This window comes from Calliopsis andreniformis, chromosome 1, assembly GCF_051401765.1.
Source record: "Calliopsis andreniformis isolate RMS-2024a chromosome 1, iyCalAndr_principal, whole genome shotgun sequence".
NCBI lineage: Eukaryota > Metazoa > Arthropoda > Insecta > Hymenoptera > Andrenidae > Calliopsis > Calliopsis andreniformis.
In genome coordinates this window covers 16,179,244-16,202,214 of record NC_135062.1, presented here as the reverse complement: position 1 = coordinate 16,202,214, position 22,971 = coordinate 16,179,244, and the positions used below count along the sequence as shown (strand labels likewise).

General features: G+C 40.4%; 3 protein-coding genes across 3 annotated transcripts; all 3 read left to right on the top strand.

The window, feature by feature from the left end:
* Positions 1-8,454: 8,454 nt before the first annotated feature.
* LOC143179168 (uncharacterized) lies at positions 8,455-10,377 on the top strand. The gene is made up of 4 exons (XM_076378266.1): positions 8,455-8,490; positions 9,417-9,513; positions 9,865-10,117; positions 10,313-10,377. The coding sequence occupies exons 1-3, from the start codon at positions 8,476-8,478 to the stop codon at positions 10,107-10,109; spliced, it is 357 nt and encodes a 118-aa protein (XP_076234381.1). The 5' UTR covers positions 8,455-8,475; the 3' UTR covers positions 10,110-10,117; positions 10,313-10,377.
* Positions 10,378-11,135: 758 nt separating this feature from the next.
* LOC143183166 (uncharacterized) lies at positions 11,136-16,298 on the top strand. The gene is made up of 3 exons (XM_076384632.1): positions 11,136-11,153; positions 13,367-13,433; positions 14,627-16,298. The coding sequence occupies exons 1-3, from the start codon at positions 11,136-11,138 to the stop codon at positions 16,204-16,206; spliced, it is 1,665 nt and encodes a 554-aa protein (XP_076240747.1). The 3' UTR covers positions 16,207-16,298.
* A 2,345-nt stretch (positions 16,299-18,643) lies between these two features.
* Positions 18,644-20,169, top strand: LOC143176986 (uncharacterized). The gene is made up of 3 exons (XM_076374689.1): positions 18,644-18,759; positions 19,348-19,492; positions 19,809-20,169. The coding sequence occupies exons 1-3, from the start codon at positions 18,742-18,744 to the stop codon at positions 19,862-19,864; spliced, it is 219 nt and encodes a 72-aa protein (XP_076230804.1). The 5' UTR covers positions 18,644-18,741; the 3' UTR covers positions 19,865-20,169.
* The last annotated feature ends 2,802 nt before the right edge of the window (positions 20,170-22,971 follow it).

Below are 22,971 nucleotides of genomic sequence, written 5' to 3'. Positions count from 1 at the left end.
CGATAATTGTGATCGTAGAAGTATTGTGTCTTGTGGAAGATTTGATATTCTGCCAGGATGGTCTCCATGGATTAGGATTACGTGATGTCATTCTTCTGAAAGTGAAGAATAGTGTACCTATTACCAGCAAGTGCGATGGCAAGATCAGAATAGCGCGATGAGTCGAGCACTTACAATTTGTTGTTTGTTCTTGCCTCTGGTGTTAATTCTTGAAGGCTATGCTTATGTTCCAAGTACAGTAAGCGATTATGCTGGAAGTGATGGGAACGAGACAGTGACTACCACCTCTAGAACTAGTGAACTGGGAATAGAAACATCGACCAGCGTACAGGAAGACCAGGACCCCGCTGAGTCCTCTGAGACAATCGTCTACAACAGGTTCGAGGACCCTCCGTACGATGACGAAAACTCAGACGATGAGGACGACCCTGAGGGTCCTCCAGACCACGTGATACCTTACTCGGAGCATGAAGAACCAAAGGATGTCCCCACGAAGCCGAAATACAAAGCTCCAGGTGAATGGGCCAAGCCAGCAAGGGTCAGGGATGGCTCCCAAGAAGATGTGCCACTGAAACTCTTGGCACAGGTCAGAAGGACTAACACAGTGAGGAGGCTGCCGCAGAAGAAAGCAATAGAGAACGCAGAATCGGACGAGGAAAGGAAGAACGCGGCTAGGTTGAGGGAAGTAGTCAGGAACTCGAAGGTAAACACTGTGTACACTGAAGAAGGCTACGAAGATTCTGCCTACGATCACGCTGGTCACATCAGGGATGCTGACTTTCATGAGGGATACGCTAGAAAGCTGCACGATCAAATGGACCTGAGGAAAGAGGCTGGAGATGATGATAAACGCGAAGGAAATTCAGCGAAGCTTAGGAAACATAAGACCATCGATCCCGAAGAGTTCAAGGATTACGAAGATGATTATAGAGACTACCATGAGACTACGACAGAGTATCAGAAAATGCTAGAGGGTAACGATGATGGAGGTGAGTGGAAGAAGAGATACGACCCAAAGGTGGTCGCTGAGGAGGGTATACAGAAGCTACAGGAGGATGTGGAGAAGGAAGCTGAAGAGATAGAGAAAGCCCAGGAAATTGAGCAAGAAAATTTAGCAGACTCCCAGAAGAGTAATAGTTATCGTCAGAAGAAGGAGAAGAAAAGAGGGAAAAATAAAAAGAAGAAGGTTAATGACAACGTAGAAGAGTCTCAACCAGATCAGAATGATAGCGTCTATGTAGAAAATTATGCAACAACGAGAGTTCCAGATGAGGAAGACAGGATCACCACAGAGAGAACAATTTATAGGACAACTACTCTGCCAGAGATGTTACAGAATTCTCCAAACAATCCTTTAGAATCATACAGATACGAAGTCGAAGGGAATCCTTCTCCTTATGGGAAGATAATCGACTTCCAAAGAGCAGACGGGAGTCCAATGCCAGTGAGCTACAGTCACCTCTTCTGGGACTATTTCAAGGCATTGCAGAATCAGTTGACCACCGTGCAGCCCCTAGCTTTAGAGGCCACAACCCTCAGTCCAAGTCTCGTGCAAGCTCCTTCCTTCCTGGAGTATGGCTTCTCACCTTACCCTCTGTATGTAGAACAAACAACACCATACCCTATAACCGAGTCCTCAATCTTAAGTCCTCAAAAGCTAGTTTCTGCCCAGTCCTTCGCCAATCCAGAATACCTGAAAAGTCCTGCTCAAAATAACCAACTAACAAGCGTGGACAAGTGGCAGCCTATCAGTACCAAAGCACCGCCAACGACAGACCACTCTCACTTACTAGAAACACTCAACAATTACCAGGCCATTTCTCTCTCAGACCCCGTAAGGAATCTGGCAAGTCAAGAATCAATCCAGAGCTTCGATAACCCATTTCTCTCCCCCCTAACTTCCCTCATGAATCGCAAGCCACGCTACAAGATCACGATGAGACAGAAATCGAAGAGACCCACTGACTCACTGGACACCCCAAAACAGGAATCGCAGCCCACAAACAACACCCCAAGTGAAAGCCCAAGTGTCACATTAAACGACAACTACATGAAAGTTCTGACGCACCTGAGGAACGAGGACAACGCGAAGAACCTCTATTCAAACGCGCTCCAGAGCAACTTTCTTTCAAGCAATCAAGACGAGTCGAAGGATCTAACAAGAATGCGACCTCCAGCGCCGCAGAAGGCGACTGAAGTCGGCTACCAGAACTTTCATCTTAGGAAACCAGTCGAGGACGGGTCGCCTCAAGTGCAGAACTACGGTCGCACGATGCACCGAGCGCCTCCTCCTCGAGGCGGCTCGTTCCCCGCACCCAAGCAGCCCCAGACGCGCAAAAGGTACTCAATGCCAGCTACTGACCTGATGCCGCCTCTGGCGTCGTCCGCCAGCGAGTACGTCAGGTACAAAGAAGCGAACGATTACCTAACGGATGGAGGAAACAGGTTGAAACAGAGCAGAAACGCGCTGAGACCGTTCCGTCAGGCGTCGATCGGCTTCGAGGCAATCGGCCGTGCAAAAAGGAGGGAAAGACGATCCGCGGGACGGGAGGGTCGCGTCGTGAAAGTCGCGCTGGCAAACAATGGCACGTCGAATCGGGGTGAAACAGACCAGTCCGCGAAAAATCGACGGATCGAGAGAAATTGGCGGAGAGGCACGCTGGGCGTGGAAGTGGGGCCTGTGCTGGATACGGGGCCGGTTGACGAAAAGAAATCGAGATCCTCTGTGATCGATGGAGGGAAAGGGTCCCTTGGATCGCTGCGCAGAGGGAGTGTCGAGGAAGGAGAAAGTTCTCGTGGAGCTGGTTCCAAGGAAAGCTTAAGGAAAAGTGGAAAGAGGGGTAGCTTGAGGACGAAACGAAAGTTGAGGCAGAGGAGAAGTGTCTACGGAGGTCACAGTCACGAGGAGCTTCTGGAAGAGGCACCCAAGGTGGCTGAAGAGGTTGTTAGTAGGGAGATCGATGCTCGTTTCAATGGGAATCAAACGGAGGAAGATGCAAAAGGAGAGAAGAAGGTGGAGGTGGAAGTCCCAGATTTTGACTATGTAGAGGAACTGCCTGAAGAAGATCGTTTTATTAATGTTACTACCGCTGAGCCCACGTTGGACTTGAAAAAGTACCCGTTCTATAAAAGTGAGAAATTACCGAGTCCCTCTGCATTGAGGTATGCAATGGACCCTAGAAGAATACCCAGAAAGACGTATGGAGGAATGGAATTCTATAACTCGCGAGATGCTTACAAGCACTGCGACGAAGTGGAGCCAAAACTGGATGTGCTGCCAAAGGAGGAGGAACCAGTAGCTGATAGAGGCCTAAATGAAAACCTGCCTCGTATCAGTGGCTTGGGGGACAAGCTCGACTGCTTTAAAGCTAAGTATTTCGACGAGGACCCATTCGACAATCCACTGTTCCTAGAGAAGGAGGTAGAAGAACCAGAAGCTCCTATTCAATTCGACTCGAAACAGTTTGCATCCAGGATAATGATGTTCCCGAAGGAAGACGATGACTACGTGGTGCAGAAGACTTCTAAAAAACCTGAGAGCTACAGCAGACAACGAAGACCAGATTCCACTTCCATGAGGTCTCAGAAATCGAGAGTAATTCGTTATAAAAGCTATCCTAGAGGAGTCAGGCCAAGCAGACCTGTTGTGTATAGAGTCAGGAGTTCCAAAACGAGGTACGTGAAAACTCGAAGGCCTCAGAAGATTATCAGACGACCAGTTACCTCTGCTAGTGAAATGTCATCGAGGTTTATGCCATACCAGAGCCAAGTTTACGAAGATGTCATGGGAACCATCAAGAACATGGCAAATTCATACATGGTTTATGAAACTACTACGGTATCGTCTTCAGAAGAAGCTGGAGTCACTGATAAGGGAGATAAGAAGGAAGATAAAAGTAATACGACTAAGAATTCTACTAATCGTGAGGAGAAGGAGAAAGACAGCGTATCGATAAATATTGTTGAGCCGAATAATAATGTAGATATAAGTATCAAAGGGTTGATGCCACCAAAATATCTCAACAGGCATCGTATGTCTCAGAAGAGGAATAGAGTTCTTCCGAATGGTATGCCGTGGATGCCGCTCATACAAAAGCCTGTGTCCAACCTGAGAGTTGCGAATCGTCGACAGAAGATTCGTATTTATAAGAGGAACGCGAAGGATGATGATTCTTCTTTTGAGGTATCATCTATAGAGAAAAATATTGGTAAAATGAAATTTTTCTTCGATTCAGAAGAAAGTGGTAGCAAAGAGAGAATCGGTGATGATTTTGGAGATCAGGCTACCTCAACAACGGAAGCTACAAATGCTTCTCTTCCGGATTCGACGACTTTAGCACCCATTTCGAAGGCTTCTGTCTCTAAAAGAAAGTCTAAAGTGCCAAAAATTGTCTCGGTTAATATTACGTCTGACACTCAGGAAGATCCGAAGAAAGAACCGTCTGAGAAGGTGATTTACACTATCAGAGATAGGATTAGGCACTCGAAACCGAAGGGGGAAGTGAGGGGAACTGGAAAATTTGTGAATGAAACCAAGATTGAAGAGAATAGTAAGAGGAAGGAGCCAAAGTATAATTATATTCGGAGAAGGAAGCCTTCAATACCAACTACAACAGAAGAACCTTCGCTAAACTCTACTAATACAATTAATTGGACCAAGTCAGAAGTTACTAATCCAAATCTTGAAGCAAATGACCAGGAGCTGACAAAAGAGAATCGAAGAGTTCAATATGTCACCAATGACACTGAAGTAGAGCAGCCGAGTCCATCCAAAGACCCAGAAAATCACTTCAGAAAAAGTTCTCCCGAGTTCTCAGAAGATCAGACTTCAAATAAAACAGAAAACACCTACGCAGTCCACGAAAACGTAAATGAAAGTACAACCACTACACCAGAGCCTCCCGCAATTGCAAGATTGAAGACTTTTTTAGATGGTGATCCTCCAGGATATACAGACATATCCTCTGAGGACTTGAAGAGTTCATATGTCCCTCAGAGCAATAACTCCAAAGATTTCTTCGCCAATATCGAATCGATCGATACCAAACAGAGCGTAGAAAAAGAAGAAAATGATGATGCCTCGAAAAGCTCTCAAAAATCGCCCTTCTCTGACGAGGAGTCCTCAGAGGAGGCAGAAAAGAGTGCAAAGATCCAGACTAACACAGAATCTACTGAAGAAACCAGCACTTCCTCGAAGGGCAGCGATTCTGAGGAGGATCGAACTTTCTTCACTTACTCATCCAGGCCAACTTCTCCAGCAGAGAACTACGAGGACGAAAGCTACTCAGACCTTGGTCCTCGAGTGAATAAACCAGCATTCTTCCATCCACCATTTTCCTTTTCCAGTTACACTATATTACAACCCAAAGGGAGCTCTGAGGAGTACTCCAAGGAGGTGGAAGGGAGCGAAGAAAAAGAAGAATATGTCTTCCCTTGGTACAAAGATAGGAAGGATGATAAGAAAGGGAGACGCGATCGATATCACAGTAAGTCGGTAGGAGAATATGAATATCCTTGGGAGAGAAGAGAACGTCTTGCTGAAGAAGAAAGAAGAAGGAAGGAGAAGAAACGTAAGAGACTGGCAACGAGTTTGGAAGACGAAGAGGATGAAGGCAGTTTCACGAAGAAATATAGAAGAAACACCTATCCTCGTGGAAGATATCGTTTTTGGACTCGTATGAAGGTGAATTCTTCAGAAGAAGATGCTTCTGACAATATAGAGAGCAGTAGTGAACCTAAACCAGTGAAGTATAGTAGCAGATATAATTCTAAGAACACTAGGCTGCCTTTGAAAGAGAAGTCGACGAGTGTGCGGTCCAGGAGCGTGGAAGATGTAAGTAGAACTAACACGAAGACACTTGGAGAAGACTCTAAAGAGAGTCCAAAGGAGAAGAAAGCTTCTGGAGCTTCGAAAAGTAGAGGAGCTTCCAGAGGAATAGTTCCTGAGGATGTCACTTTGGCACCTACGAGAAGAAATGGAAGAAAGGAGTCTCTGAAAGATTCAAGTGTAAATTCCACGAAAGTGAGCGCTGGAAGGAATTTATTGAAGAGTGAAGTAGAAAAGGAACTCAGAAATTTAAATATATTGTCGAATGGTACTTTAGATAATTCAGAGTCACGATTGTTAGCATCGAAGGCAACTAATGTTACCAATTCTACAAGTGACGTAAATGGTACGAGCAAAAAGAGACGTAGGCCTTTGAAAAATGTCGTTCCTCTAGTGGAAAGCACGACGAAGTCAGTGGTGGATCGAAGTCGTCGAAGACAGAAACCTACTGTATCTACGCCTGACACGATTACATCCATTTCGAGTACGACTCCTGCTCCGATGGTAGTGAGGAGAAAACAGCCGAAGTCGGCGAAGGACTTGAATAAGAAACCTATTTCCAAGACCCAAAACCAATTACTCGACAGTGATAAGATCACATCAGATGCTTCAGTATTGAAGAATAATTCAAAAGAGAAGCACGACAAAAAAGGCAGCGAAACGATTAAAAATTCGAGTGAATTCAGGGATGTGGAGCTAGAGAAGAAAAGTTCAAGCAAGGAAGAAAACTTAAATGGGCACAATGATAGCCAAAAGAAAATTATAAAAAATGACAGTGCTAAAATAGAGTCTAAAATCAAAGAAAAATTGGGTATTGATGCAAAGAAGACTGAAGAAACAGAGTCTGAACGAAAGAAAGAGTCCTCTGCCAAAAATGAGGATGAGACTTTAGATTTCAAGGATGTCGGGGATTTTGACAAGTCTTACACTATCCCTGATGATTATGACGATGAATTTGGCACTGTCTTGAAAGCAGACATAGGTATACCACCGAGCAGGGCTGTTCAGCTATCCGAGCAAGGATCTAGGGAGATCATGTCTTCTGTTTCCTGGATATCAGAGAATTACGATTTTTAAGGCAGGATATTTTTACTAATTAATTTTAACTTAACTTCCCTGTAGATCAGGTAAAGCAGGTATCATTACAGTCTCCTTGAGTTTCTCTTTCATTATTTAGCAATCGATCTAGGTACAAAACTGACTAGATAGTATAGAATACCATACAAAATAGAGTAGAAATATCGAACAATAATTACGTGTCGCTTACGAAACAACCAATTTCAGAACCACTTGGAGGACAAACTGCTGAGAACTGTCTCGGCTAAGCCACCAAAAAATCGAGACGTGCGAAGGCAGTCAGAATGTATCGGAGCAAAAAGAGGAGAATGGAAAGAGGAGTGTGAAAATCGAATTGTTACAGGATCATGAGGACGAAGAAAAAAGGCAGGGGAGCCAAAGCGGGGGAAAGAAAAGGGAAAGTGGCGCGAAGTTTGTGAAAGACTTGGAGCAAAGACTTTATTATTACGTAGAGTATATCTTTTTCCGATAGCATTATCTATAATGATTCAGGAGGAAGTTGAATAGTAGCGAAGGAAGCTCGTTTCACAGTTATGCAATTGCAATATTTTCCTACTTGTTCCTGTAGGTTTTTCATAGATAAACTTATTTGTTTGTTAAGATTTTTATTTGTTATTTGTGTTGTTGTACATAAATCAAATTATTCTGAATAAAGTGTTGCGTGGAGGGTAAGAAAAGCATCTTAGGATTCTTGAAATTCTGATATTCTCGACACTGATTATTACCTTTTGCAACTTCTATCCATAAATAATTGATCTTCTTACATAATTATTATACGTTCCCTGCTCCTAAGCTGGTTGTCCTTGATCTAATTCCATACGCTAGATTGTCACTATTTTTCTATGGAACTTAAGAAACTACCAATAACTTTTCTATTAATTATTGTGTACGAAGTCTAGTAAGTGATGTATAGACAATTTATTTATAAAAGATCTCTTGCATTTATGCACTAGTGTACTATGTTGCCTGAAGGATAATGACTCACCGTGGTTGCGATGCTGTTACATTTCTCCATTAAGCAGATAATGACTTTATTTAAATTGCCAGCGTTCATGAATTTCATGGTCTAAATATCATTATGGCTGCAATATTCTATGATTAATGTAATTAAATATCCATCGGTTTATGTGGCTATTAGAACTAAGTGACCTGAGGGAATTGAATGACTTTCAATTACCAATATCCTATGATCAAATTAGAAAATTCTTCAGAGCATATGAAATGTGTACGTAAATTTGTTTTAATGAAAAGAAATTGTGATTTATTGAGAAAATGATATTTGCCAGCAGAAATGCAAGAGAAAAGGGATTTACATCTGTTACCCACGATCAGCATGGAGGATGTGAGAGGCAGCTAGGCGTTCACCAAGGTTAAGGTGGACGATATCCTCTATTAAGGTTCACGTATTGCATTCTAATAAAATCCTGCATCGATGAATAACATTCGGCGCTGAAAGGCAATACCAGCTCTCGATTGGTCAACCGTGTGGCCGAGCCCCATATATAATTCGATCTTTACTTTGGCGCCTTAGTTTCCTTTAGTTCGCGGGTCGTGTCTAGCAAAGAGTCGATATGTTCTCCCAAAAGGTATATTTTTCTACTTTTTCTTCTGTGATCTTTTATTTCAGTGTAGTGAGAATTAAGTTTTCGTGGTCTTCTAAAACATTAATAAAAGTTGGCGAAATCACAATTCTTTTAATGAAATTTATCAAGTTTTATTTCTATAAAGAGTTTAAAATTATTTTGTAAATGAAGTGTAATGCAATTAATTGAGATGTATGTAATATTAAAGGGAGTGGAGCAATAAGACAAAGAAATTCCAAAGGGCATACACTGTGTGCAATGGCATACTAACAGAGAGAACGCTGTCCCTCACGTGATGATTACTAACTCAGCACATAAGCGGTCTTAAGTAGAACAAAAAGAGAAAATAGTCGAACATGAGTGGCAAAAATCACGTGAGTGACTCTGTGAGAGGTGACTTTGTTCTCCAATGTCCATATGTTCAGTAGATCAGTTAATAGTAATCTTATGTCGCGTATATAATTTGCTATTCCACTTGACGTTCCAATTTTATCCTTATTTCATTAGCTTCTTTCTTACCAATAAGAAATCAGGATATTACTGTGCAAGGGCTATCGAAAAATGTTAATTCTTTCGGTACTTCGTGTTATGTATGCAATTGAAAGTTTACCTGCACAAAACAAGTGGTTTCAACAAAAAGGGGTTTGGAGAAAGCGGAAATATTTAACGTCTAACAGTGAACATTTCAAGTGTATTTGCTTATCGTTAGTGTCTCGCGAAATTTCTAAGCTTTAGAGGGGTATTAGAAGAAAAGAAAACTAAGGAAAACTAAAACTAAATCATGGACAGGTTTAACAATTCTTAGATCACCAGAAAATTTATTTACTCAGCTAACACTTGAAAGAGTTGTATTTAATCAATTCATTATTTCTTCAGAAGTGAATATTTTTATGAATCAATATCTACTGCTAGTAGCTCAACATTTACAGGCCACTTTGCTGCTGTCTGTGGTTGGTTTGCTGAACTTATCAGCAGCTGCACCGGATAGCGCAGGGATCGTAGAGATGGTAAATGGATTGGCGTATGGTAAGTCAGTCAGATCACTTTCTTCAAACCTTTTGCAAACACTGTAATATCTCTCACCAATTATCGATGCATAAATTAGCTCCCAATTTGACACTTCCGTGTCTGCATAGATAGAACTAATCCTGACCTTTGCGTAATGAATTGTCAACAATTTGCACTTAGTTGTATAACAACAGAGGCCGACACTGTTCAAGACTAGTGGACTTGGAAATCCTTTCACTTTTCAGCGTAGAAAGTATGAACCAGGAGCCTAAGAAGATTGGAGTCTCATTAGAGCAGAGTTCTAATTATTATTTGAATAGTGAATGACGCAGATATATTTCTCAACTAGCTATTGTTTCTTCTTTACAGGTGGCATCCCATACGGAAGCATAAGTGGGATGATAGCAAAATACCCAGGATTCGCGAATCAGGGAAATAATATCCTGCAGGCTCGAGCATTAAATGGATACGGAGGTGGTCAGCCAGTGGTGGTTACCCCAAACGTCAGAGCTACTAGATTAGTGGGACAACAACCGTCAGCAGTGCAAATTTACAAGGTTCCTGGTGTCGTTGCTCCTGGAGTGCTTGGTACCATCAGTCAAATAGGATACTAAAAGTCATTGTTAGTAGAATATTAGAAATAACTTGCATTCTCCCATTTGCCACCACATCATTGTGTCATATAACAATAAAATAAATCTTCATTATTAAGTAGTAAGAAATGAAATAAATAAAAGGAAAGACATTAAACAGATGTTTAGATACCATCATACAATAGTGAACCCACAGATTTTCCATTTTGCAAACTGGTTTCCAGGCGAAATCAACTTTGTTGCAACACCCAGACATTATTTTAAGTTGGAGGAAAGGGTGACTTGTTGAGAAGGTTGCATGGAGCATCTGTTGGATGGAAGGAAAGTGTTTCGACTGGTTAGAAGTCTGCTATGTTTCTGGTGCCATTATTACAGCATCAGCTATTATTTTTAGAAAGGTCATAGTTCAATATTTCTCGCTTTAATGTGATCATCGAATCGTGTTATGTTACATGACGAAGGCTATTAAATTACTATTACTGTTCAGGCTTCAGAATTTTAGCTGCAGGGATATGCTGTCTTGTTAGCGAACTTATTATAGTCTTGACTAAGAATACTTCTCTTCTGTTAAATTCGCTCAATCACTGGTGCAACAGGTAGAAGAAACGATTGCAAAGATACTCTGACAAGTAGTGGTTTATCTGGATGCACTTGCACCGGAAATCAGTGAAGTGTACAGTGCAATTACATTGCAACACGTATCAGTATTTCAATGTGCGTTAATTATTATATTTTTTAACGTCTCCCAAATGTTGCAAAAGTATCCAGAAGCAATAGAAATAGTTGAAACAAATAATATCTCTTTTTCAATTAAAGAGTTCACATAGAGAAAATAGTTTGATTATGTATCTTCGAGGGAACTAATTCCTTTAGAATGAAAACCGAAGCTACTTTCACCACCCTCCCTGGAATCGAATGCTTGCTCGCCATATGCAAAATTTGTGGGCCCCCTATCAATTGGATTAGGGCAAAAGCGTTTAAGGAGAGAAAGTATAAATGACATCGGACATGGTGTATGACTGTTAGTCGTCACGAGTCGCACGCACGATGCATTACCCTCTACATGTGAGTATACAACTGCTACTACGATCCTCGTTGACAGAAAAAATAGGAGAGACTATCTCGCAACTATGAAGATGATATTCGTCTTTTGCAAGAATGTGCCATGCAGTAATGAAGCTGCTTTGTGAACAGGTGTCGAGCAAATTGATTTTCGTCTCGATGCGATTCAAGTAAAAGCGCTTTGCATAATTGAGTTGCTTATTTGACTTTTTATTTCTGCGAAGTTATTGATAAGTGACAATTTAAGGCATCAATCTTTTTGTGTTTGAGGAGTAGTGTTTTCAACATTGATTCACTCAAAATAGTGAATATTGCTATTCTACAGAAATTAGCCGCGTGAACACCAATGATTAGCAATTTATTTCTGCATGGTGCATCGCGCGTTGCCACTAGGGGAGATAACGTGTACACTTGCTCAATCCTCGCTGTTTTGCAATAATAAATCACGAAGTTAATTTTACCTTTATTGAATGAGTTCCTTAACTATAGAAATGAAGTGATCTATCAATGCAATTTTCTATTTGCAAATCGGTGTTATCGCTAGGCGAACGAAATTTGCACAACCATGATAATTTATTCGGGTTCCCAGATAGATGAGTTGCACAGGTGTTGTTCGAGATTTATACTTGTCAGATAAATTTTAATTAATCCTTCTATGATACATCTGCCGTGTGTCTATCTGGGTGCTCTAAGGTACACGTCCTTGCGAGAAGAAAGGATTAAACGTTGCATAATCATGCTAATTACGATCCGAGTGTAACAATATGTGATAGAGGATAGAGTCTGTGTACTGAGACCACGTTCCACTTCAAATCTATGCCATTTACTGCAAATAGAAATATTTATATAAGGACACGTTCCTCAGATTCCTTCTCGTTGATAAAACCATGTCAAATGTTGAATAGCTATTGTTTAATATTTTACTATTGTGTCTCCTTGAGCTTCATTTAAAACAGTGTCACTTACTATGATCGAAAGCTGAATAAAAAGTAGCAATATAGAAATGCTGTGCAACTTTGTTGAGGGAAAGATGTGAATGAAGTCGGTCAGTTCACCGATGCGAAAGTTGTTTGATCGATTTAACTAGAAACGCATTCCACAATTGCTAGTGAATCGTAATTTATTTTCGATCGCGATAGTGGTCATTCATTGCGTCTCGCGTAAATCGCAAATGACTATGTACGTTTCAATGCAACCGCGCACTAGAAGAAATTGAACTCGTGAATGAATAAACCATGAATGAAGTGCAAAACAATCTTTTTTGCTGTCCAAGTGAATCATTTATCGATAAATGATACGTATCGAGGAATTTCACGTATTTCTCGGATCATTCTCCCGATGATTGAAACTTTCTGCGAAATCACTTTTTTATATTCATTTCACTTGCTACTATTATACAATAGAATATTATGTGCAGAATACTGGAAATTCATTTCCTATTAGTTTCTAATTGTATAACTTCACAATTAGATCCCTCGAATGGAAAAAGTTGGAAATACGTAATAATCAATCAAGACTGTTTCCTTACGTGATCCGCAATAAACGACAGAATAATTGTAGTCTATTTTCCTGCTTTCATCTGTGCGTGACTCTATTTCACAATAGGACGCCGATATTATACAACCATAACCAATTATTTTCTCAATGGTACGTGCTCAATTTCGTTCTTGGAATCCTCGGAACTTCAGGAAGCAATAATGTCCATTCGCTATCGATTGATTCGTCAAGCGTTGCAAGCTCACGGACAACAGGTACTATCACCGCGAACGAACAGGATTGATTACTTCCCTTTGCGAGATTATTCGCTTTCTTGACAAACATTGTGACTTCTTCATCTTGATCCACCCATCCCCATGAATTTAATCTGAAATTTCTAATCAGATGTCCAAATTGAAAACTTCTATCCTAGTACTCGTTCTTTCGTTTTCACGACGCTCTCGAAATTTGCACAATCGAGCACAATAGGATGTCGAAAAGCAAGTGTGTCACGTATGAAACGGTGCGTTGATTTCTGGATTTGCGCGGGTACGCCTGTTACGTCACGCAATGACAAATAAAACATCGTATTATGGAAAATTGCGGGGCACGTGCATCGTGAAGGGGTCATTATTGCGCGCGTGTTACGCAGCTGGAAAAGGGGTCGGGATTTTCACGATGCAAAGAGGAGGATAGCCTCCACTCTTGTTTTTCTAACTCTTGCTTTTGTTCTGTCGCAGATAACGGTGCTCTGCACGGTGCTTTGGGTCCTTCAAGACGATGTGAACGCGGCAAAAACTGGAGTCAGTAAGCAGATTGTTATATCGCTCTGGGAAACACTCAGTAATCCTCGCGCTTGGCCTTGAGCCACTTTTTGAACCAACAATGATTATTTTTAGATCAGTAGTTCCTAGTGACAATCGACCATTCTGCATACTCCTTTTTATTATCATAATTGTGGTACTTGAAAACCTTTAATAAAAGTTGTACTACGAATTATTCAGTAGATAGTAATACTACGCATGTAGTATCCCTAAACCCATTACATTCTTCGTTACATCATAACTGCAGTCGCAGTCTCCCAGTAAACGCAGCCGTCGTTTCGGTGATTTCGACGCATGGTAAGAGACCATCTCCACTCAAGCGTCGCTCGAAGCGTTCATACGCGTCGCGTGAAAGAGGAACAGAAAAAGAACGATGGAAATGTCCAAGGGATAAATGATGCTACATTGTTGCCTGTAATTATTCAAAGTTTGTCAGTGTTGCATCGACTGAATCGGAGCGAGAACGCTAAAGGGGAGAAAGTATGAGTGACATCGAGCGTGATGCATACCTGTTAGCTATCGAGAACTGCACGCACGATGCAACTATGGACGTTAATGCGATCCTCGCTAGACAGGGAGAACAAAATTACTGTTTCACAACCACAAGAATGATATTCGTTCTACATTGATGACCACTACGGTAACAGGATCCACGTTTTTGTGTCTAGAATGCTTTAATATTTTGGATTTTGTCGAAATTTACATTAATTCAGGATAATTTGAATGGTTCATAATGTGGCAGACTGCTGTGGTTTCTTTTATTGGCTGTGCAGTTATGCAACATTCGAGGAAATTTTTTGAGAAACTGTTCCTGTTATGGAGGAATTGAAAAAATTTGAACGTATAAGGTGTGACCTCATAGGATATACCAATCACTTTTTTGGATGTTAAGAAATTCAGATAAATTAATATTTTTAGTATCAAGTAAATACTGATGATTCAGAGCGAGAGGAAAGCTACAAGTAAAATAATAAGGGGATATAATATTTTATTCTTATTTCAATTAATTTACATTTCATTTTTACATTTTATCAGATTTTTATCAATATTCGTTACAAGCAAGGAGAATCAAATTCTTTACACACAAAAATTATCTTGTCTTACATCTCAGCTTAGACATCTATTTCCAAAATCATAACAAACCTACACTTTCTAAACCACTCATTTGCATAATAGGTGCCGAGGTCCTGACGTCGTTCGCGAAGAACGTGGCATCCATCCTCTCGTCGACCTTGCTGAGCGACTTTCAAGATTCACTGTCGAACCAATCGGTCAACTATTTGGGTTCTCTCAAGAAGCCACCGGAAAGACAAACCTTAAGCATCGATAATATTAAAAAGGAACAGCCAGAAGCCACGACAAAGCCGTCTTCGAACCGCTCGAGGAGATTCGCCAAGCCACAGACTGTAGACGAAGTGGGAAGGGGATTCCATGGCGCTTATATCGCCGACAATCCACAGTATAATTATAATCCCCAGAGAAATTATAATCCACAATTCTTGCTACATCGTCAACAGGGTATTCCTGAAGAAGCAGCCAACCTAGAAGCAGCAGGAAACGTTAATGGCGATGCTAGAGAGAATTCCATCGACACAGATATCAATGGAGCACCTATTCGCTACCCCAGTCACTACCACCAACCTCCTAATGGAGGAATTGCTCATCTTGGACAGTTTGGGTTCCATCCACGTTACCATTTGCATCAGAGAGGTGGATCAGGTGCTGTGCAACCTGTTGAAACTGCAGGGGTCGAGGACAATCCTAGGAACGAGAAAATTCAGGGAGCTAGGATAACAGACGATCTTAATTACCATGGTCCTTTTAATGTTCCTCAGCATCCATCAGTTTATAGACATTCAGGATTGTTTTATTCTAATGGCGAACTTGTGGAAGGAAATGGTCAGCCTCCAACACCTGCAAGAGAGCAGATTGAAGACGATTCTTCTAGGTTGACTCATGACCAAAGTCAGGGACAGTCAGCGTTACCAGGTTACGATTATGGTCCTCAGTTTCATTATCGACCACCTTATCACGGTGGGTTCTATGGGCATCCTGGCTTTTACTATGGTCCTTTCAATGGGTCGTTCGATCCAGGATTTGGAGGACACCCTGGAGACAATTCTACTAATGGTCAGTTTCCACCTGGGCCGCACCCTTTCTATGGCTATGGGTTTCCTCCTCCTTATCAGCCGCATTTCAATGGGCACAAGCCTGCACAGCCACAAAATCCAGATCAGAATTCAGGAGCTCTGGAGCAATCGCCAGATAATGAACAGGGAAATGGTAACTCAACAGGAAATGGGTATCCTTATGGATTCCCAGGGCAAGGTCCATTTTATGGAGACTTCTATCCAGGAGGATATCCCTTGGGCCCCTTTCACGTTTTGCCACATCATCGTTTTGGTCACGTCTTCCCCGATCACTTCGCTTCCCGATTCAAAGGTGTTCCTTTTCTTCCACTTCATGCAGAGCCCTTTCCACTGGCCCCTTGGTACCCATTTGGCGGGTTTTATCCTCATAATGGCCATCGTCCTGGAATGCATGGGAACCAGAAGCCTTCGCAAGGTGAGCAGACTGCTGGTGAGATGCCTGCTATGAACAGCGACGCAGAGGTAATACCTGAAAGTAGTTCGAATCATGGCTACGAGATTCGGTCCTTGCCTTCCAATCGAAAAGAGAAAATACTTATTCCATGGCCTCTCGTTAAAGGGAACGATCAGCCCGAGCGTGGGCAAGAATTAAACCAGGTGTCTTAGCATAAGCAATACTACATTATGTAATTGTAATATGTAAGTATTTATCTGAACACAAGGAATAACTTAGTGTATGTAAGATGCAGGATCGAAGGAAATAAAAAAATAAAATTCATAAGAAATGGCCATTTTCCATTCATAAAGATTGTTACAAAACTGATCTCTGGCAAAATGATTAAAACAAATAAACGCCTTCGAGCAAAGCTTGCGGCTGATCCCAATCGAACCCGACGTCCTTGCCTCGACGCTCGCGAAAAGACGCAATGGAAAAATCGCGAACTGATTAGATCTCAACGACGGAATAGTGTAATGAGGTGTTTTCAACGACACGTGCTGTAGCCTGGCATTGGTCAGTCGAACACTCCCATATTTATGATACACAAAAAATTCCCATAGTTCCGACTGACCTTATCCTGTAATTATATCCTGTACTACGATGCATGCTAACTACGGTCTGATAATCTTCCTGACCTCCGACAATAGATTTCGCATACGGACGATAGTCCAAGACGTTTGCGACTGTCTGTGAATGTGGACAGTGATGGGATAACAGAAATGCGACATTAGAACAATGGTAACTAGCACGTCTATACGTCTCGAATACTCTTGAATACAGCTGAGTTTTTATTAATATGCATAATAAAGTATACACTATACCGTAGCATAGGACATAATGCATATAGTTCACGGTAATGCTGTCTAATGTTTAATTCATTCTCACGCCACTACACCCTTTCGACTCTTCTCGCTATGATCTAGGTTCATGGAAGGTTGAACAGCAGCGCAGAAAAATCGATTTGTCGATGCACCTTCAAGGTGATTGCGGTACGTAATACGCGGAAATCCTTCAACATTTGAAATATTGATCGCAGATTCTAGGGAAATAGTGTGAAAACAGGAAAAAAAGATCACGTAACAGGCAGGATTAGATATTGAGCATGTTTTTTTTCACGATGATCGAACAGGTGATTCACGTGAGATGCAAATGTTTGTGGGAGTAACTGATTTCTCAGCAATTCCTGATTTTACGCGTACCATTTTCATTATCTCTAATTCTAAACGTGAAACGTATTCGGTACAATTGTACAATGTAAAATGTGTGACAATCTCATAGACTGAATGAGATGGATGGAACGAAGGACAGGTGTTCGTAGTTAATGGATCCGTGCAGTCACGCGACTTTTTCTCGCGAAATGAAACAATCAACGCGTGTACGACGATTAATTATGAGATGCATATGTCATGCATGTAAAGTCCCTTTTGGAACTGTTGACGATTCACGATGCAATGAAACAGTTCACCTAAAGAAATTCCTTTGAATAAAGGGTTAATGTTTCCATATGACCTCCCACATGGCTGTAGCAGTTCATTGAGCAACGTTAAAATGAATAATTGTATTCATAACTTCTGAGTATTACATTCGCCGTAATTAATGACAAACGCATCTTCGACACCACAGGCATGTCGCAACGCTTTTTTTGCGATATTCGTCCTGTATCCCAGAGTATTACATCCACCATGTAATTTCACCATTTTGTAACATGATATCCCCACTTTATCGCTCTTGTTACGCAATTCCTGAACTTTTCTTCTTTCTGTTTCGATTACGATACTCACGGTGTCATGCTCTCTGAGTGTACCCAGGGGATCATAACTGCATATTATCTTTCTTAAGACGGTAATTAAACTGTCCATTAGCGGTGTAATAATCTACTGGTAGCCTCTCATTTGGAGATTCCCTTACTGTAATAATACCTGTTAAGCATATTTGAAGAACTATAAAGGTCTGAAAGAAGAAGATCTCAATATTAACCAATTTCTTTCGCGTCTTCCTATACAACAAAGCCTTCTTTGCAACTCTACCGGCAACCTGCTTCACATATTCGCTAGAAAAATGACGAGAGGTTCGAAGAAACTGACGATAAGATCCAAATGAGCATGCTAATTTCAACTGTCCCACTCGAACACAGAATTCACTGTCTCTTTATTGCAGCAACATATGAAATTCTTCTCATGAATTCTATATTATAATGCGACACGGTTCCTCTTAATATTCCCACACTGCAATTCTGCCGTCATAATCGATGGGTCAATTTTACTAATGGATTCTCCATTTTCCATAGAACTCGGTTTTTCAGCGCTTCCCATTGTCTCTTTCCTCTTCGTCGGATTGGGAAACGTAATAGAACGGTACAAACCCCGAACGAATTTGGATGTCAAGGCGGTGTTGCACAGGGCGTGCGTGTTGCGAGGGTCCCGAAAGCATCGCGGTTTCCGTCGTCCTGTGTGTCGCTTTCATAATGACGCATTGCATTCGCATAATCTCAGGGTAACAATGCCAGGCTTTGCTATTAGTGTTAACAGAGGAAAGCCAATACGAAGGCTGGGAAAATTGCTGTTCGGGGGCCGTGGCGGGACCTCGCCTTTGTTATAAAAGAAACCGACACCGTCGTAAGACGGACAGTGGTGCTCTGCCAATCGATCAAGGAAAATTAGTGCAATTGCTCGAAGAGAGACGGTCGCGATAGCTGACGGAGAATGGCTTGCCTGAAATTGGTGAGTAAAGGGGATGCTGATGGATTTGAATGAGACGATCTATCAATGAAACACAGTTTATCTTTGGAATGCACCAAGCAAAAGTAGATTCATGTATAATGACACTTTTTTCTAGAGAAAATACAAAATTGGAAGATAGATAAATTGAGAAGAAACATATGAAATCTATTTAATTAGAGCATATTCGCTGTAATTTATCTGTGTTACTACTGAGACTCTGTAAATTGATTTTGATGTAGTTTTCTCTAATCCAATCATTCAATTACATTTAATAGATCACTTGCATAATAAGTACTTACATAATACAATTTATAGAGTAATTTAGAAAAGTTGAGGTCTCCTATTCTCATGGCAAAGCATTCCACACAAAAGGGAATGTTCCACTTTATAGACAGACGCGTGTATTCATATTATGCACAGTAGACAGTATTACGATGATCAACTATTTGTCATGATGTAAATGAGAGGAGAGAAAGCTGACTAGCTGATGGAATATAATCACAAAAAACTATGACTAAATTATATTTACCAATAATAATTACAGCACTTTTTTAATAAATGTTTCATGCTTCTTTTCTATGCGCACAGTATACGGTCCTGCTGCTGGCTGTCATCATTGGCATCGTCTCTGCAAAACCAGGATACTTGGGTGGATATGGATATGGCGGATATGGATACCCTTACATTTACAGATACCCATTCTATGGATACGGGCATGGTTTCGGACACTATGGTAAGAGAACATTGTTGCATGATGAATAGTAGAACGCGAGAGCACTGTCTTCAACGTCAATGAATTTTTTGTACGCATTAATTAACATATAGAAAGTACAATTATAATAAAATATGCTTACTCTTTCTCATCTTAAATACGCTTAATTGAATTGAAGTTGAATTTACATGAAGTCCATCGCATAACTTTCAGTCTTTACCGAATTGTCTTCAAGCTTATGAATAAAATGAACAAAATATTCATCGACGTTGCGCAGAGGAACAAAATATTCATCGACGTCATTGGTGTGATCCTAATCCTAGTCTCTTCCTCTTAGGCTACCCTCACTATGGTTACGGGCATGGATATGGCCACTATGGTGGCTATTTGTAATTGAAAAGACGACCCTTCGGACACCACGATGCATGATATAGGAAGGAGAGACGTTTAGAGCGATATTAGTAGCCGATTCTATTGTCGTAATTTTAATTTACAACATTGGAATACTGCCTAGCGAAACGTCACTGGAAGGCGATTGTTATTTTTACTTTCGGCGCAAACTGCATTTATTATTTCCTTCATAAAATCGAGGTACTCGTAGCTGATAAAACAGTGACGAATTAAGGATAAATCTTTATATTCTTACTATCGTTAAAGATTGTTCAAGATGATTTAATAAAGCGTAGATTTTAATGGAAGTATCATGTCTGAAGAGTGTTATTGTCGACCCTCGTAGAAATCTCTCTTAATGAACGACAGATCGTGGTAGAGTTGCAGATAGCGAATGCAAAAATTCTTTAAATTAACATTGTGTTAGTATTAAATGTTTATTAAATTTTTCTACGTTAATTCCTGTTTAATCCAAGTACTTACTATAATCTCAACTCCGTAAAAGTCTAATTACAAGACTGGACGATGTTAAAATCAGCTTAAAGAGTACTAAAGTGTTAGTGGAATCCTGTTTCTCTGTGCATCTTTCATTTAATTGGGCAACTTCGCGATTAAGAGAGAATGCAACTGCAGTGATCCGTATGTGCAGGTGCAGAGGTCATCCACGACTTCTCAGGTCATCCAGACTTTTACTTTACTAGTGAACTGCAGTCGATTACGTCTGGAAATTTAACATCAATCAATATGTGATGGACGCAACATTATATTACAAGTATTACGACTGTTTCTCTTGTGTAAAACAAGTTCCAAAAAATGGAGATTTAACATTCAATACTGAGAATTGAAGAACACACATCTAATGAGATATTTCTGATATCCTTCAATGAATGTCTGGGTCCAAGTTTCGAATAAAAATTCGTGAAAACGTTACATAATCCTCTGCCTCTGCTACGCATCTCGTGGTATATTATGTGCGCATCTTGTGAAATCGTCTGCGACCATTTACGACACGCCAGGTTTACCTTGATAATGCTAAACGTATTCACTAATGGTACATCTGAATTTGTTGTAATTAAAATTCCAAGGTCGCGTTATAGTGTAAACGACGTGTTTGATGAAAAATATTATGACAGTAAACTTTCAGCTCGATAAGTTTGGACAAAATATTATATAAACCTTAAACTTCTTTAAATAAAATCCCATTTATGACTGGAGGAAGAATAACAAGCAATAACATAAACAAATTGCAACGAAGGTGTCCATTAAAACGAAATGTCAATAGGTATGAAAGTTCATACAGTCTTTTTTTCGAATATTTCTTAAATTGAAGGCTGAAATTTTCCACTATACTTGACTCTTTATTTTTTTCATTCAATTTATTTCAGAGGTCAATAAATTTATTCTGGCATCATCGTAGCATTATGTAATGAAAGCATTCACGATTTTATACTTGAGTTTCTATCTTATTGGAGACATTATAAATCATATTTGTATCCATATTAGACATTTTAAAGGCCATTCCTTAATTGGAGAAAGGGAAGGTGTTCATTAATCACATTGAGTGGCACGTTTACGAGTGACTTAAGTACTTACGTTCGACACTAGTAACATAGTTCAGGACGCTTCCAAGCAAGAAAAATCATGTCAATAGATAGATTCGTTCGACGACCGTCAAGATCGTCGATGATATCCGATGTAAGGGAAAGCTCGGAGGTCGAATAATCAGCGATTACGACCTTTTCCGCGGTTGTCGTAGCCCCTTCATTCAGCTAGGTACTAAATACTAAGAGAAAGGAAAAGAGCTTCATTCATGCATGGAAGGGAAGAAACAGCGATACAAAAATAAACTATAAATGATCTTCACGAGAATATTAAACAAACGTCGATTATACTAGAATAATCGCAGTGGTAAAGATATGTACGTCCAAAGTCGATTTGCACTACTTGAAATGCCTCCCTTCGCCTCCATTTTCTTCATCGTGGGAATGCGCTGGCCAGAAGAGGGAGTAGTTACCATATAATCAATACAGTTTATAGCATTTATGCAACAGCCTGAGATAATGTAGAAATATGGCTAACAGTGGGTGGAAACCTTTACGTTCATAGGTCCACTGTCATTATTGTTAGCAATTTGATATAAACTTCGGTTAGCAGAGTCGAAGCAAAAGATGAAAGTCGTTGACATTTTGTGAAATCCGAAGACAGTAAAAAAAACTGTATTCTCAATTTCCAGAAGAATGTAATATTTCATAACTTGAAATATAAGTTATTATTGGATGTAAAACTAATTTCATAAAACGAAATCTCCTCATTGAGGAGAGTTTAATTAAATAGAATATTTACCTCCGATAAATTAATTGACTTAAGACCTCTCTCGAGTGGATACTTTTGACAAAATGAGTGTGAAGTTAATGCCTATTGCACAGAAGCTTTTGAATACCACTAACCTTTCTCGTCGATTGTGCAAGGGTTGGTGTAAAATCAAATTTCCTTTTGATCTTCGATCTATCTTGGTCTGACTACGGAACATCAATAGAAACATCTCATTTGGCTTGTACCTACGAATGGAATGGCTCGCGTTCCCAGATTCTCTCAAGGCCTCCGCCAAGAGAGTCTTGCATGTAGAGGCGTTTTATGATCAGTCATAACGAGCAACGATGGGGGGTGGTGTTGAACCATTGCGATTGCTTAATAGAAGTAGGATGGCCCATTTCCAAAGCCACTTAGATGCAATTACATATTTACAAGTAACACTCCTAGGAACATATAAATAAATTAAATTCCATGTGGCTGGTAACATTCCATTACGTGTCAATATTTCTCGAGAAAAAACATCTACAGTCGACCGTAAGAAAAACCATGTACTTATTCAGAATATAAATTGCATTACTCGAGTAAAGAAATGTCTCAGCAGATAGGAATCATATGAAAGCTGATAGGTATAATTGTATGCAAATAATCGCTCTTGGAGTGTCTAATTCATTATTCGTCAATCGACTGTCTCAGTGTCGGAAACCTACAATGGCAACATCGGTAAAGGATGCAGGTGTGAACGCGTGTACAGGCAGATCACAGAGAACGATGAACTCACGTAACGTTTGCGATGATTA

Bases quoted from the DNA above. Each gene is read 5' to 3' on its own strand.
- LOC143179168 (XM_076378266.1), top strand. The intron at 9,514-9,864 runs GTAAGTCAGTCA...TCTTCTTTACAG, and splicing joins GGTAAATGGATTGGCGTATG to GTGGCATCCCATACGGAAGC.
- LOC143183166 (XM_076384632.1), top strand. The intron at 13,434-14,626 runs GTAAGCAGATTG...TTTGCATAATAG, and splicing joins CGCGGCAAAAACTGGAGTCA to GTGCCGAGGTCCTGACGTCG.
- LOC143176986 (XM_076374689.1), top strand. The intron at 19,493-19,808 runs GTAAGAGAACAT...TCTTCCTCTTAG, and splicing joins GCATGGTTTCGGACACTATG to GCTACCCTCACTATGGTTAC.